Genomic DNA, 13,289 nt, shown 5'->3' on the forward strand with positions numbered 1-13,289 from the left:
GGAAAACTGCAGTTGGAATGTATTGAAAACAAAACAAAGAAAGAAAAGAATTCAAGAGAAATAAAATAAATTAAAATACAATAAAACTAGTTTTGTCAATAAAAACATTTCCATAGAAATAATAGTGTGAAATAAAGTTTGCTTCAGTTATCAAATTAATAAAAAGTAAGAATAGCAGATGTCAGTGGATAACAAATTATTCTAAAAAGTATTTACTATTATCCAATTTCATACATAAACACTCACACACATTTTTATATAAAAACATATAACACATATAATATAAATAACCGATCAATAGTTGGTAACTAAGGAAAAACTCCTATCAAATGATATTATATCTGTGTAAAGAAAAGGAAAATTTCCATACTTTCAATTTTCAACCTTTTAACATTTTTATTATACTTTTCAAATATAGTCATATTCAAGGATGTATTTTGATTCCTTTGTTTTAAATGTCATGTAATCTAGTAGATTAGTTATTTATACCTATTTCTTTATTTAAGACAAAATAGAATACCATGTACAAAAACTAGATATATCTATAAATGAACTCATATTTTTGTGATAGGTTTACTTATCAGACTGGTAATAAATATAGCATAAAAATTTAGAGAACAGTGGGTTAACAGATGGGACTTTTGCCAGATTGGCCTGTGTAGGAAAGTGTCACCTCGCTGCATATATTTATCCTAGGGCCAGATGTCAAAATGTAGAGAAAATTGCAGTTTCAAAGCTTCAAAGACAGTATTTCAACCTCATCAGCTGAATAACCAGTGAGAGCTGCATGGCTTGGACACGCAACTATTTTTGCCATGCAACACTGGCTGTCAATAGAATACAAGCAACATGCTTGTAGTAACAGAACTGAATGATGTTTCAATACTTCAGAAATATAAATCCTGCTACATATCCAACTATTCTGTCTTTTGATTATTCTTAAGGTGTAACATTTAAACATTTTTTTAAAATTTATTTATTTAAAGGGGTAAGAAACCCGGCTCGCTGGCGTGGAGCTGGGCGAACACAGTTTTATCTGGTAAAGCGAATGATTAGAGGTCTTGGGGCCAAACAAATATTTTTAATGCTTTTGGATGAATTTAGACCTAACCGATTATCCAGCCCACACTTGCAAGCAACAAAATTTCTATATTTGAATTCTAGAAGATACAGTAAGCTACCTGTTGCCTAAGATAAAAGGAGTCATTCCAGAAAGCCTCACTTCAGTGACTTGTGTTGTATTAAGGGAAGGATTAAGCCTTTTTAAAGCCCTTCTGGACCTATTTACGACACGAAGATTTAGAACATAAGCTGCTTTATTATAGCTCTGAGATAAGCCTTAAATATGCAGTAATTTTCCATGCAGCATATAAATCAACTTCCCTACATGGAAAGTTGCTGAATTTTTAACAGAAGTAGCTCAAGAAAATACGTCTGTCTTTCACAGTAAGTATACCCCTTTATGTTTTGTTTTGTTTTTGGAAAACTTAAATTCAACCATATAATTTTTGATTTTGTTATTCCTTTCTATCAACTTTGGATAAGCCTCCATGTGGTGGTTTGAATAGAAATGACCACTGTAGACTCATGAGTTTGAATGCTTGGTTTATAGGGACTGGCACTATTAAAAAGTGTGGGCTCAATGGAGGAGGTGTAACCTTGATGGAGGAAGGAAGTTTGTCACTGAGGGGGTGGACTTGAGTCTCACAAGCCCAAGCCAGGGTTAGGGGTTCAGGTCTTGTCCTGCTGCCTTTGGATCCTGGTGTAGAAATTTTAGCCCCTTCTCGAGCAGCATGTCTACCTGTCTGCCACCATGCTTCCCTTGATGATAACAATGGACTAAACCTCTGAACTGTAAGCCAGTCCCAATTAAATGCTTCCTGTAATAAGAATTGCCATGGTCACAGAAACTCTTCAAAGTAATGGAAATCCTAACCAAGACACTCCTACACATTTAAGGTATTGCCACAGCCAAAATACAAATGAAAAGATTTTCTAGCATAAATTTAAGAAGATAGATTTAATAGGTATAGGGGAGAAACGTAAATATAAATACTTTCCCAGAAATATATCACAGGGGACTTGAACCAGTTTAGGGGGCTAGGAGGCCTGCTTTGGCTAAATCCTGCAGTTTTCTAAAATGTTTTGATTTTTATCAAATAGAGGAGAATATCAGAAGTGATCAGGGTATAATAAGAAGTTCAGGCTGGAGAACAATTTCAACATGGAGGGCACATTATAACACACAAGCAAGAGGCAAATTCAAGAACTACGAATCACTGAATATTTGTTGAGTGAGTCAAGCTGGTGAGGAGATATAGTGTCATATTTAATAGTCTGAATTTCTCACAGTAGACAATGGGATCCTGGTTAGTACATGTTTTTACACAACTTCTCTGGCTTTGATGTGAGGGATGTTGTAGACTGGTGGTTCTCAACCTATGGGTTGTGATGCTTCAAAAAAAAAAAAAACGAGAAAACACAGATATTTACATTACCAATTATAACAGGAGAAAAATTACAATTATGAAATAGCAACAAAAATAATTTTATGGTTGGGGTCACCACACATGAAGAATTGTATTAGGGGGTTGTAGCATTAGGAAAAGTTGAGAACCACTGGTGTACGCTGTAGAAGATTTTTCATCTGTTTGGTATTAGGGATTAGAATTAGGGCCCTGTGGATGATAGATAGGCGCTCTATGGCTGAGTTATAGCCCCTGTCCATACGTAGGAAGAAGTTAAGAAACATCGAGCCTATGTAGAAGTCCATAGTCAGAGTTCAGGGGAGAGATGGAGGATGGTGATAAAGTCAGAGAAAAGAGAACATTCAAGAGCTATTGAAGGCATGGAGTCAATAAACCTATAGATATATTGAATCAGGAGAACAGTGCTTATGACTGACATGTACCATTTCTGGCTATAAAAGAGAAAAGATGGTAATATTCAGAGACAAAGGATGGTGAATAGAGAAAGTCTAGAGGAAAGATGGAAAGTACAGAATGTAGATCTTCAGGTGCCAAAGTTAAACCCAAAGGCATCCTAGTATATCTCTCCTTTGGCATTAAGAGGTGAGCTTGGCTTCAAGGCATAGTAGACCAGTTCCTAGAAAAAGCAATAATTGTAGCTTGAGCAGTAGATAAATTCATAGACTTTTAGATAGAATATATAACATCATATGGTAAGAATCATAATGAAGAAGAATATAGGATACCAAAGATTAAAAATGGATACAGAGGAGTGAATGGATATTTACCACAGAAAAATTTACAAGGAATTAAAAAGGACTAGAAATATATCACAGTAGCTCAGGAAATGATCCCAGCAGTTGGTCCAAGGGATTGTGTGCTACTTAACAGTTTCTGTACAACAAAAAAAGCCATCAGCCAAAGAGATCGCCTACAGAATAGTAGGACATTTATCCCAACTAAACACACAACAGGAAACTAACATATAGAAACTATACAGGACTTCAAAAATTAAATATCATCCTTGAGAGATAACTGAGTTGTTAAGATCACTGATTGCTGTTTCAAAGGACCCATGTTTGATTTCCAGCACCCACATGACAGCACCCACATTTGTCAGCCCAGTCCCATACATTGAGGCAAAACACTCATAAATAAATAATAAATATAAAAACTTAAAATATTATATACCAAAATAGAAGTCTCACCCAAGCGATAAGTGGACTAGTGAATTGAATAGCTAGTTCTCAAAGAAAGAAGTTAAAATAACCAATATATATTTGATAAAGTGTTGAGCATCATTAGGCATCGGGAGATATAAATTAAAACATACTGTGATTTCACTCTAGCCAGAGTAACTATTATCAAGAGTGTCAATGGTAAAAGCTGGCAAGGGAGAGGGGAGGGTGGTAGCTGGTCTACAATAACAGGTACAGAGTAACTACTACAGCTCCTCTGGAAAAAAGCGTGAAAGTTACTCACAGAAACTAGTACCAGATCTATCATTAGACCCAACTATACCACTGAAGGTATATACCTGAAGGATTCTCGGTCATCATACCATAGAGATACTTGCACAGCCTTGTTTACACAGCACTATCCTGATAACCAAGATAAAGAGCTAGCCTATACGTTCACCAACAGACACTAGGTAAAGACAGAATCATTTTCAGGAAGATAGCGGACCAGAAAGAGGGAAAGAAGGATGAGAAAAGGAGACAGACTGTGAGGGAAGCAAGAATAAAATATAGGGCTGGAGAGATGGCTCAGAGGTTAAGAGCATTGCCTCCTCTTCCAAAGATCCTGAGTTCAATTCCCAGCAACCACGTGGTGGCTCACAACCATCTGTAATGGGGTCTGGTGCCCTCTTCTGGCCTGCAGCATACACACAGACAGAATATTGTATACATAATAAATAAATATTAAAAAATAAAAAAAGAATAAAATATAATGACATATATGTATGAAATATCATGGCAATTAAAAAAATGCTGCATGAAGAACAATGTAGGGCAGCATGAATATTTGCAAAAATAAACATTTCAAGTGTGAGGGTTTGGGCATCACTAGTAGAATCTGCTTTCCTACCTAATACAAGAAATTGAAATATTTAATGAATTAAGTATTACATATGTCAATATTGGTCCTGGACAAAATACTTTCGGTGCAAGGGTGGGAATAGGGGGTGTCATCCCAGTGGGTTGAAGAGTGATGAGTAATTGGAGACAAGGGAAGAATGCAAAACTATTTATCAGAACTAGTCTGGAGCTGTGAAAAGAGGGGATAAGGCATTCAGGATTTAGAAAAGGATTTGAAATTGAAGGAAGAACAATGTACTTTAACATGCTGATGTCAGGATATAAATAAATAGAACATAGGTAAAGAAGAATTAGGACTTTAAAAAAAAATGAGCATTTTTTTCCACGGTGTTCCAAGGCATCGGCATGGTGGCAAAAAAATCACACAGGCATAGTACTGATACACTTTTATCTGGCTCCTTGTCACTTTAAAACTCCTGGCTACTGGAAATGTACCTTCTCATTGACCCTTCCCTTAAGACCTTGCTCCCAGTGTACATTGGATCTTGATTATCATATCCATTCTTAGACTTAATTTGCTTGAAGTCAGACAATTAACCAACTTCCAACCTACCAGCCTCAATGTACTAGTTCAAGCAGAGAAAAATGTGTGCATGACTGGTTACAATATCATAATCTAAAATTCACTGGATAATGAAAGTTAACGTTCACAAGGTTTGGAATTCTGAAGCAAGTATATTACTTACTTTAAAAGGTGGCACCACTGAGTAAGTAAAACTCTACTGTAACTAATCCCATGCCAGCGTTTACAGTATGGGGTGACACAGGACATAGCCTGAAGTATACCTTTGGGAGGGTGGTCTGGGCCATTCAGCGCACCCTGAATAGCCGCCTGGGCAGCAGAGTTCTGGGCTTTCAGCATTTCAATGGTTTCCCGTAGTTCTATGAGTTCTGATTCCTGTGGAATGAACAGAATTTGGGAGTTTAATGTCTAGAAAAAAAATAAAAGGTCATTGTTAATACTTTCCTGTCAAATGGGTTTGACAGTATTTAGCCCTATCCTCCTGAAGGAGTTGGAGTCTTGGCTAACATTGTCAAATTGTATCTAAATTTTTGTTAGCTAAAGAAGGAATTTTAAGAATCCTATCCTATAAAAGTAATCTCAGGAGTCCACAATCCTTTCAAAGGGAGGTACATGGCTGATCCCTTCAAAGCAAGGCAAGATAAACCGTCACTCAGTTTAGCATTACCTCTGGGAACATTAGATGTTAAATCTCAATATTTCAACATAACACTATGTTGCCTTTGGTGTCCAATGGATACCCTGACTTTAGATTTTGTCTGAATTGCTTTGTACCTTGGGAATTGATTCGCTGTCTTCAAGTATAAATCTTGGCACTCATTCCAAACTCATTTCTTTGAACTGTCGCCTTACTATGTTCGGAGGGCATATTAAAGTCACCTTAGAACCCTGATATTATTTTCATGCAGCAGTGAAAAGAAACATAGGAAATACAAAGACTTTATATATTAAATTATAAACAATACCAGTGTCCTTTCTCAGTGTCTCATAGAATACAAGGAAAAGCTAAGCAATCTCATTGCAGAAAGTTGCCTCATATGTTGTAAAGTCCAGGAACGATTCTTATCTTAGGTAGACACTGCAATTGCTTGAAATGACACGGGAAATTAGAATAGATATAAAATCAGTGTCTCGTGATTGTTTCCCATCTCTCTTTTTCTCTTTTTTCGGAGAAAAAATTCCATTCTGTTGCTCAGACAACAATGCAAAGTCTTGGCCTCCCATGTGCTGGGGTTACAGGCTTCAACATCATGTTGCCTTTTATACATACATCTATTCGCTTGAGTATGTCACATGTTCGTGATGGACACTGGTTAGATTGAAAAATAAACTCTTGTGAACATTAAACAGTTTGTAAATACAAACCTCATAATGAAAGTTAGAAGGAAATTACTGAAATTATATATAGATTTGAAATAATTTGCTGTAACCATTCATCTCTCGTAAAGGAAGCATATCACATTGTAGACACAATTTACAACCCCGTACATCATAACAACTTTGTCTCCCCCAACTTCTGCTTTGTGTCTCTTGTTCAATTACTACAAGTAATTTTACTAAAATTTGATGTTTCTACTTGAAGCCCTGTAGAGAGAAAGTGTTTACTGGAAACAGACTCACATAATTTAAAAATCAATTTTATAACCAGTGCTTAGGTGAGTGTTAAATTTTAATTAAAGTCAGATTTTCATCCCTGGATTTGGAACCAATGATCCTTATGCTGCAGACTTAAAAATCTGCTAAAATATTTAAAATATTTGACTCTGGCTTTACAGAAAGAAATGGAAATAAGATCTTATGCAAATGTAATAACTGAGCTTAATTTTGAGCTAGCTGAGTTATTTAAGTGCCAAAGCTTTAAACTCTTCTAGAGAAGTCTCTTCTACAAACTTTGTTTTTTCAACACAGAGTTTCTCTATGTAGTCCTGGCTGTCCTTGAAACAGTTCTATAGACCAGACTGGCCTTGAACAAACAGAGAAACCCCAGCCTCTGCTTCCAGAGTGCCAGGATAAAAGCCAGGATAAAAGGTGTGCACCACTACATTGATTTTTTTTGTCTAACCCTTTAAACGTGATTAAAAGTGGAATATTCATAGAATATTGCCTTTTTATAACATTGGGTTTAATACATCTTAGAAGAATGATCACTTTGTAAAATTAAGGTTTACTTTGAAAATGGCAGATATCTATAGACCAATTGTTATCTGTGATGGTTTAGTTAAACTAAGTGAAGGATAACTAGGTAAGAAATATATTTACTATATGACTTAGAAAATTTCTATCTGTTAAAAACTAGCTGATATGAATTCATGTTGGTATTTCTACAGGGCAGCTTTCTAAGCATAAATAACTGCCTATAGCAAATTCTGCAAGATTTTAATTAAACTGATAGTTAAATTCCATAAGGATGGATATGATCTGTTCTATATTTCTTATTCCCTACATCTGCAAAAATTTCCATTAATGAAATCTACTCTCATTTTGTCATTCAAGCTACAACCATGACCTTTCTGAGAATTTCATTTGATGTTTACCTTTTGCCAAATATTCTTTCCCTTACAGGCCAAAATGAAATACCCCTGTCAGAAAAATAAAATAAAATAGGTCCCTTTTATACCATTTAATGGGATATCTTATTTTGTAGCTGGAGAGATCATTCTTTTTGATTGATTTATAATTCAGTAAATGCTGGCGTGATTTTATGAAAAGTTCTGGTTTACACGCAATAGATGTATTTGTTCTCTGATGTAAAAATTTCAGCTTTAGTACTCACATATAATAGGATGGATGTGTTTTCATCTAGGGAGTACAGCTGCTATATAAAAACATGAAAACTTTCACAGCCCATTATAAACAGAAAGTCTCTGCATGGTTAAGTGAGTAGAACTATCTTTATTGAGTAGTAAGGAAGCCACAGTTCCCTTTCTTTCCTCTGCAGTAGAAGATTAGAAATTAACAAAAACCATTTTACATATTTGACTAGGATTTAGAAAATTTCCAGTATTATTCTGGCCCTCATTGGGTTTTTTTTGTCATTAAAATTGGTTGTTTATATTGATTTTCCTGCATATTTTTCCAGGATTACTGTAATGCGTTGAAATTACAATGTTGCCTCAAAACACGTACATGTATCTCCTACCCCTACTTCTCTTTTGCTTCCTTGCTGGTGAGACATTGGGATAAGGACTATGGTCAGTAATATTTCATATTAACTATATAACAATATGAGCATATTTGAATTCTCCTACACAAAGCTTCCTCTTGATATTTGGTTTTCATTTACAGATGCACTTGGAGGTAAAGAGACAGACCTGTACCTCAGAACTTGGTGTGCATTTGTGTCTCTTTGTACACATGTGGACAATCTGATTGTGTCTTTAGATTACAGCTGGAAAGGAAATGACACCGTGTATTCATGGTTTCAATTTATCGCAGAATGGGTGCTCTGCAGTATTGTTTTTAGGCACTAACACCTTCCTGATATTCAGCGTTCTGTGAAGTATACTTTCCCCTTTCGGGTCTCAGTGGCAATTACTGGTCGGTCAAACCTTTTGTTCTGCAGTCATAGTCAGACTCTGCAGTCGGCCAGTCATATTCCCTAAACTCTTCTCAAAAGCTGCTACCAGGTGAGCCTGCAAAGAAAACAGAAGAAAGATAGAATGTCAGAGTCTCCTGTGGCTAAGATAAAGTCCTTCGTTTTACAAAATGCTTAATTTGAGCTGTTCCAACGTTTTAAGTGCCGTGACTGTCATGGTTAGGTCTCAGTGCTGACGCTCCTTTAACACATATCTCCATTTTCCATTTCTAAATTTTGGTTTCCTAAAAATCAGCGTTTCAGTCTTTTGACATTTAATATGAGCTCGGCTTCCAAAAGGGGGTGGTATTTTTTTCTTTTTCTTTTATTTTTTTGCAAATAACAACACCTCTGACTTTCACTTCACGCAGAGATCTGACACCCGAAATGCCGAATGAATTTCCCAGCTGCCACATTTTTAGAAAAGAAAGCCCGAAAGGAGGTCACTGAAATAGTCAGTGGACAAATGTTCCTCATTTCTCGACTTCCGTCATGACCTTTGCGGATATTGTTAGCGCGTCTATTGTGAGGACATTCTCCTTCAAGTGTCAGACATCTGCCGACAGCTAGAACATTATCTTTCCTCTTTTTCTACTGACAAAGAACTGGGTGGGAAGAGTTGTCTTCACTTTCAAATCTCTGTAATAAAAGGCCTTTTCTCCCTACTTTTGATTCCCTTCAGCTAAAGAAGTAGAGCTGGCCCAGGCAGAAGGAATCACAGGTCCAAATTTAACATGAAGCTTTGGTGCCCTGGGGTTTTATTTTCAATTTTAGAGAATTGCACGTATTATAGCATATATTTATCACACTTATGAATAGAAATGCTGGAAGATACAACTGTAAACAAGGCCGTTTCTTCCTGATTCCACAGCATGAAGTGTGAATACTAAGTATGATGGGATGCTTCAGTCAGTCCTGTGACTTTAGAAACAACTGTGGGCACATTATCCCACACTGATGTTATTTACTGTGTTCCTACGAAGATGTAAAGACAAAGTGTTTTCTAATATCGATCTATAACAAGCCCAATCTGGGTAAAATCTGGTCGATTTTGGCAAGCGATTGATTTTAGTTTTCTGAAGGGTGTGGTGCGATGGGACTCTAACACATCATTTTTGTTGCTCTTGTAGCGCTCAAAGGATGGCACCTCCAATCAAATGGCTAGCAAAAATCCCCATGAAAGTCAGCCTCTGATGGTCCATGATTAGAGCAAGTGCCTTCGCTCATCATGGGCTGTGGTCCATGGATATTCAGTAGGGAGAAGAACACTTTGTGGGGAACACAGTTCAAACATTCGTGAACACTCTTTGATCTCTTATTCAGTTACTGGGGTCTTTCCTTTCTTGAGATAACCATTAGGTCTTCTTGATGTGGCTGCTTTCTTGATATTTTTTATAGCTAACTTTGCATTCCCAAATACTATGTTTCAATTTGACCAATTTTACAGAGTACCCAAGTACTATCATATAGTTTTCATGAGTATTTCTTCTTTTTAATATTACATTTGAAAACAACCATTCTTACCTCTGAATTTACAATATGTTTGTCATGATGGATTTCTGTATTGACTACAATTTTGCCTTTTCAAAATAATCCCTTTATGCCCATGAACAAAGGTGCTAAATGCTAAAACTAAGGTTGCCACCCCCATAAAAAACATTTGAGAAGAAAAAAAATTCTTATTTGATAAAGAAAATAATCCTGAACACTGTGATATTTTACTTCTCAAAAAGTCAAGAAAACAAATATTTAATTATTGGGCCTTTGATATATACATTTGTAGAAAATTACTTTATAATTTGTGTATTTATGAAATCAAATTAGTTGGAATTAAAAATATGAGAATATTGGGATTATAAAAAATAGGTTGTATGCATAAACTATGTTGACTATATCTTGTAGGTCCAAGTAATGATAAAGTATTTAACATTAGAATATTGTTCTATTTAGTCTTATGTCAATTTGACCCATGTTAGAGTCATCTGGAAGGAAGGAACCTCTGTTGAGAATACACCTCCATAAGATCCAGCTGTAAGACATTTTCTTTATTAGTGATTGATGGCGGGGGACAGCCCATTTTGGGTGGTGCCATCCCTAGGTTGGTGGCCCTGGATTCTATAAGAAAGCCAAATGAGCAAGCTACAAGGAGCAGGCCAGTAAAGAGTACCTAGCCATGGCCTCTGCATCAGCTCATCAGGTTTCTGCCCTGCTTGAGTTCCTGTCCTGACTACCTCAATGATGGAAAGTGATTTGAAAGTGTAAGCCAAATAAGCCCTTTCCTCCCTGACTTTTTTCTGTTTTGGTCATGATGTTTCATTGCAGCAATAGAAACCATAACTAAGAAAAGTATAAATTTCTAATCTTTGTAAATATGCTTTTAACTAATATTTTATAAACCCTTAATAATTGGTTACTAAATATCATCTTGAGTCAAATTATTTTCAGTGGAAAGTATGCTTTAAAAATGATTATTTCATATTCATATCATTTTGGCTTTGTTTATCAGGTTAACTTTATTACTTCAGAAGTAATAAATGTAAAGTTTCTCACTAAATACAAAAACTAACAGAAGAATAAAGGGGTAAATGTGGCACAATTTTTTATCAATAATTATTTTTATTACTTTGTCTGGGAAGCTTTGGGACTTTTAAAAGAAAATATGATTTTCAGGGTGGTTGCAGTGTTTACTAGATTGTGACTAATTTTTTTAGCAATTTTTCCCAAAATAGTATTCAAAATAGAGTAGAATGTATTAATATGAGATAAAACAAGAGATACCTAAGTGTTAGTTAAGAGTAGCTATTTCTCATAATGGCCATGGAATTACACTATCTAATGTGATACAAAGAAAATTACTGTGATTTTTTTAAGAGCAAGATGAAGTGTGATTATATATAATGCCTACAAAGTATATATCAACATAGAATGAAATAACAGTTTGTACACTAGCAGAATGAGCTTTCTGTACAGTCTCTTGTGGCTTGGTGCAGCTGTTTCTGGAGCACATCTGTAAGGAGGGAAGGACTGCTATGTGCTGCACTGACTGGTCCTGTACTCTGCTAGTCCAATGAGAAGACGGCTCACTCAATATCATCTTTCTCTCACTCTGCTCTACTGAACAGTGATACAGCAAGTTTAAACAGATTTATTAATGTCAAGTCCCAGCGCGCAACACACAAGTCACAAAAATGAACCTAATCAGGTGAACTCACTAGGATCTAATACATAGATTAAGAGGAGGTGGATGTTCCTTAAATGATTATTAAACTGAAAAATACTCCTCAAAATCTGTCTTTATGACATATACCTACTGCACTTTCATATACCAATCCATCCTGTGGAGAGAGCACATTTAACCAAATACAAAATTTACTTACAGTCTGAATAAGTTAATAGGCTAAGACTAATACAGCCAGTTCAGCTAATAAACTGTATAAATGTGAATAAAAAGACCTAGCTTTACCCACAAATAGAAATTGCAAATTAGAAAAAAAATAACTCCAGGTCTAGATGTGGCTCTGGTGATAAAAAAAAAAAAATTACCCTGGCATATACGAGTACATGGGTCCAAACCCAAGTACTACAAAAGCAGACAAACATGCAACAAAACATGTGATCATCATGGATGAGGTGCTCACTGAGGCTTCTTAACCACAGATAAACACAATCCGACATGTCATCTGGGTGAAAGTTCAGAAACTCGCCAGTTTAGCAGTACACTATAGACGTAGAGTAAAATTTACATTAGTCTCAAAATTATCTCTTTAATAGTTAAACTCAGAGATCAGCAGTGGATAGACTATTATTTTCTAGCAATGCTGAAAGGAAAAAAAAATCTGCTTTTATTGTTAGGCATTTCATAGAAATCTTTGTGAACAATCATAGTCTATCTCAAATGACTATTATTCCCTAGCGTTAAAGCATAATGTCAGCGGACACAGAGCTAAAATTAATTCCCAGTGAGTGAAATGACTTATTTCCTGCGGATTCCTATAACACAGTCATACACTACAGTCCCACACCTGTTCATTTTTGGTATGTGATGCTTTGTGGAGAAGCAAGAACACCTCCACGGAGGGGCAGAGAGGCAGCAATGGAGCAAGAGGGCAGAAAGGACTGAGCAAAGACTACAGAGGGCATATGGCAGCATAGCAGGGCTTCCGCACCCCCGATCTTATTTCTCACACTCCTTCTCCCTAGCACTGGGCACAAGGCCACATGCTCTCCCGGGTTACAGTTCATTTAATCTACTTCGAGTCCTCCTGAGAGCGTGAAAAGACATTTGACAGAAGGTTCATGTGTTGACGGTCTTCCAAGTGCCTATTTTCATGAATGTAAGTTGCTTTAGTATGAGCAAATGTAGTCTTCTAAATTGTTCTAAGAAGCAGAGTGTGTGTGTGTGGGGGGGGTGATGGTATATTTGAGAGAACAGTATTTCATTTACAGTGGAGCTAAGCTTCCTATTTAGATTCAAGTTAATTTATTTTAAACTTTAGTGTATGTTTCATTAACCACTGAAAGGGACAGGACCCATAGGTACTTTGCCTTCCACAGTCAAATAACAACAGATCTTATTAGGTTTCAACTTGAGCAAAACTTCTACATGTGAAATGACAAAAGTAAAA

General features: G+C 36.1%; 1 protein-coding gene across 5 annotated transcripts in view; it reads right to left on the reverse strand.

Annotated features, from left to right (window-relative positions):
- The window catches only part of Nav3 (neuron navigator 3), a 694,335-nt gene that overhangs the window by 38,913 nt on the left and 642,133 nt on the right, over positions 1-13,289 (reverse strand). For all 5 annotated transcript variants that reach the window (XM_050135526.1, XM_050135525.1, XM_050135523.1 and 2 more), the window contains 2 exons: positions 8,639-8,722; positions 5,354-5,465 (listed from right to left, as the gene is read on the reverse strand). In XM_050135526.1, coding sequence (XP_049991483.1) covers positions 5,354-5,465; positions 8,639-8,722 — 196 coding nt within the window. The remainder of the gene's footprint in view (positions 1-5,353; positions 5,466-8,638; positions 8,723-13,289) is intronic.

This window comes from Alexandromys fortis, unplaced genomic scaffold (assembly GCF_014885135.2).
Source record: "Alexandromys fortis isolate MF-2015 unplaced genomic scaffold, M_Fortis_MF-2015_v1.1 scaffold_24, whole genome shotgun sequence".
NCBI lineage: Eukaryota > Metazoa > Chordata > Mammalia > Rodentia > Cricetidae > Alexandromys > Alexandromys fortis.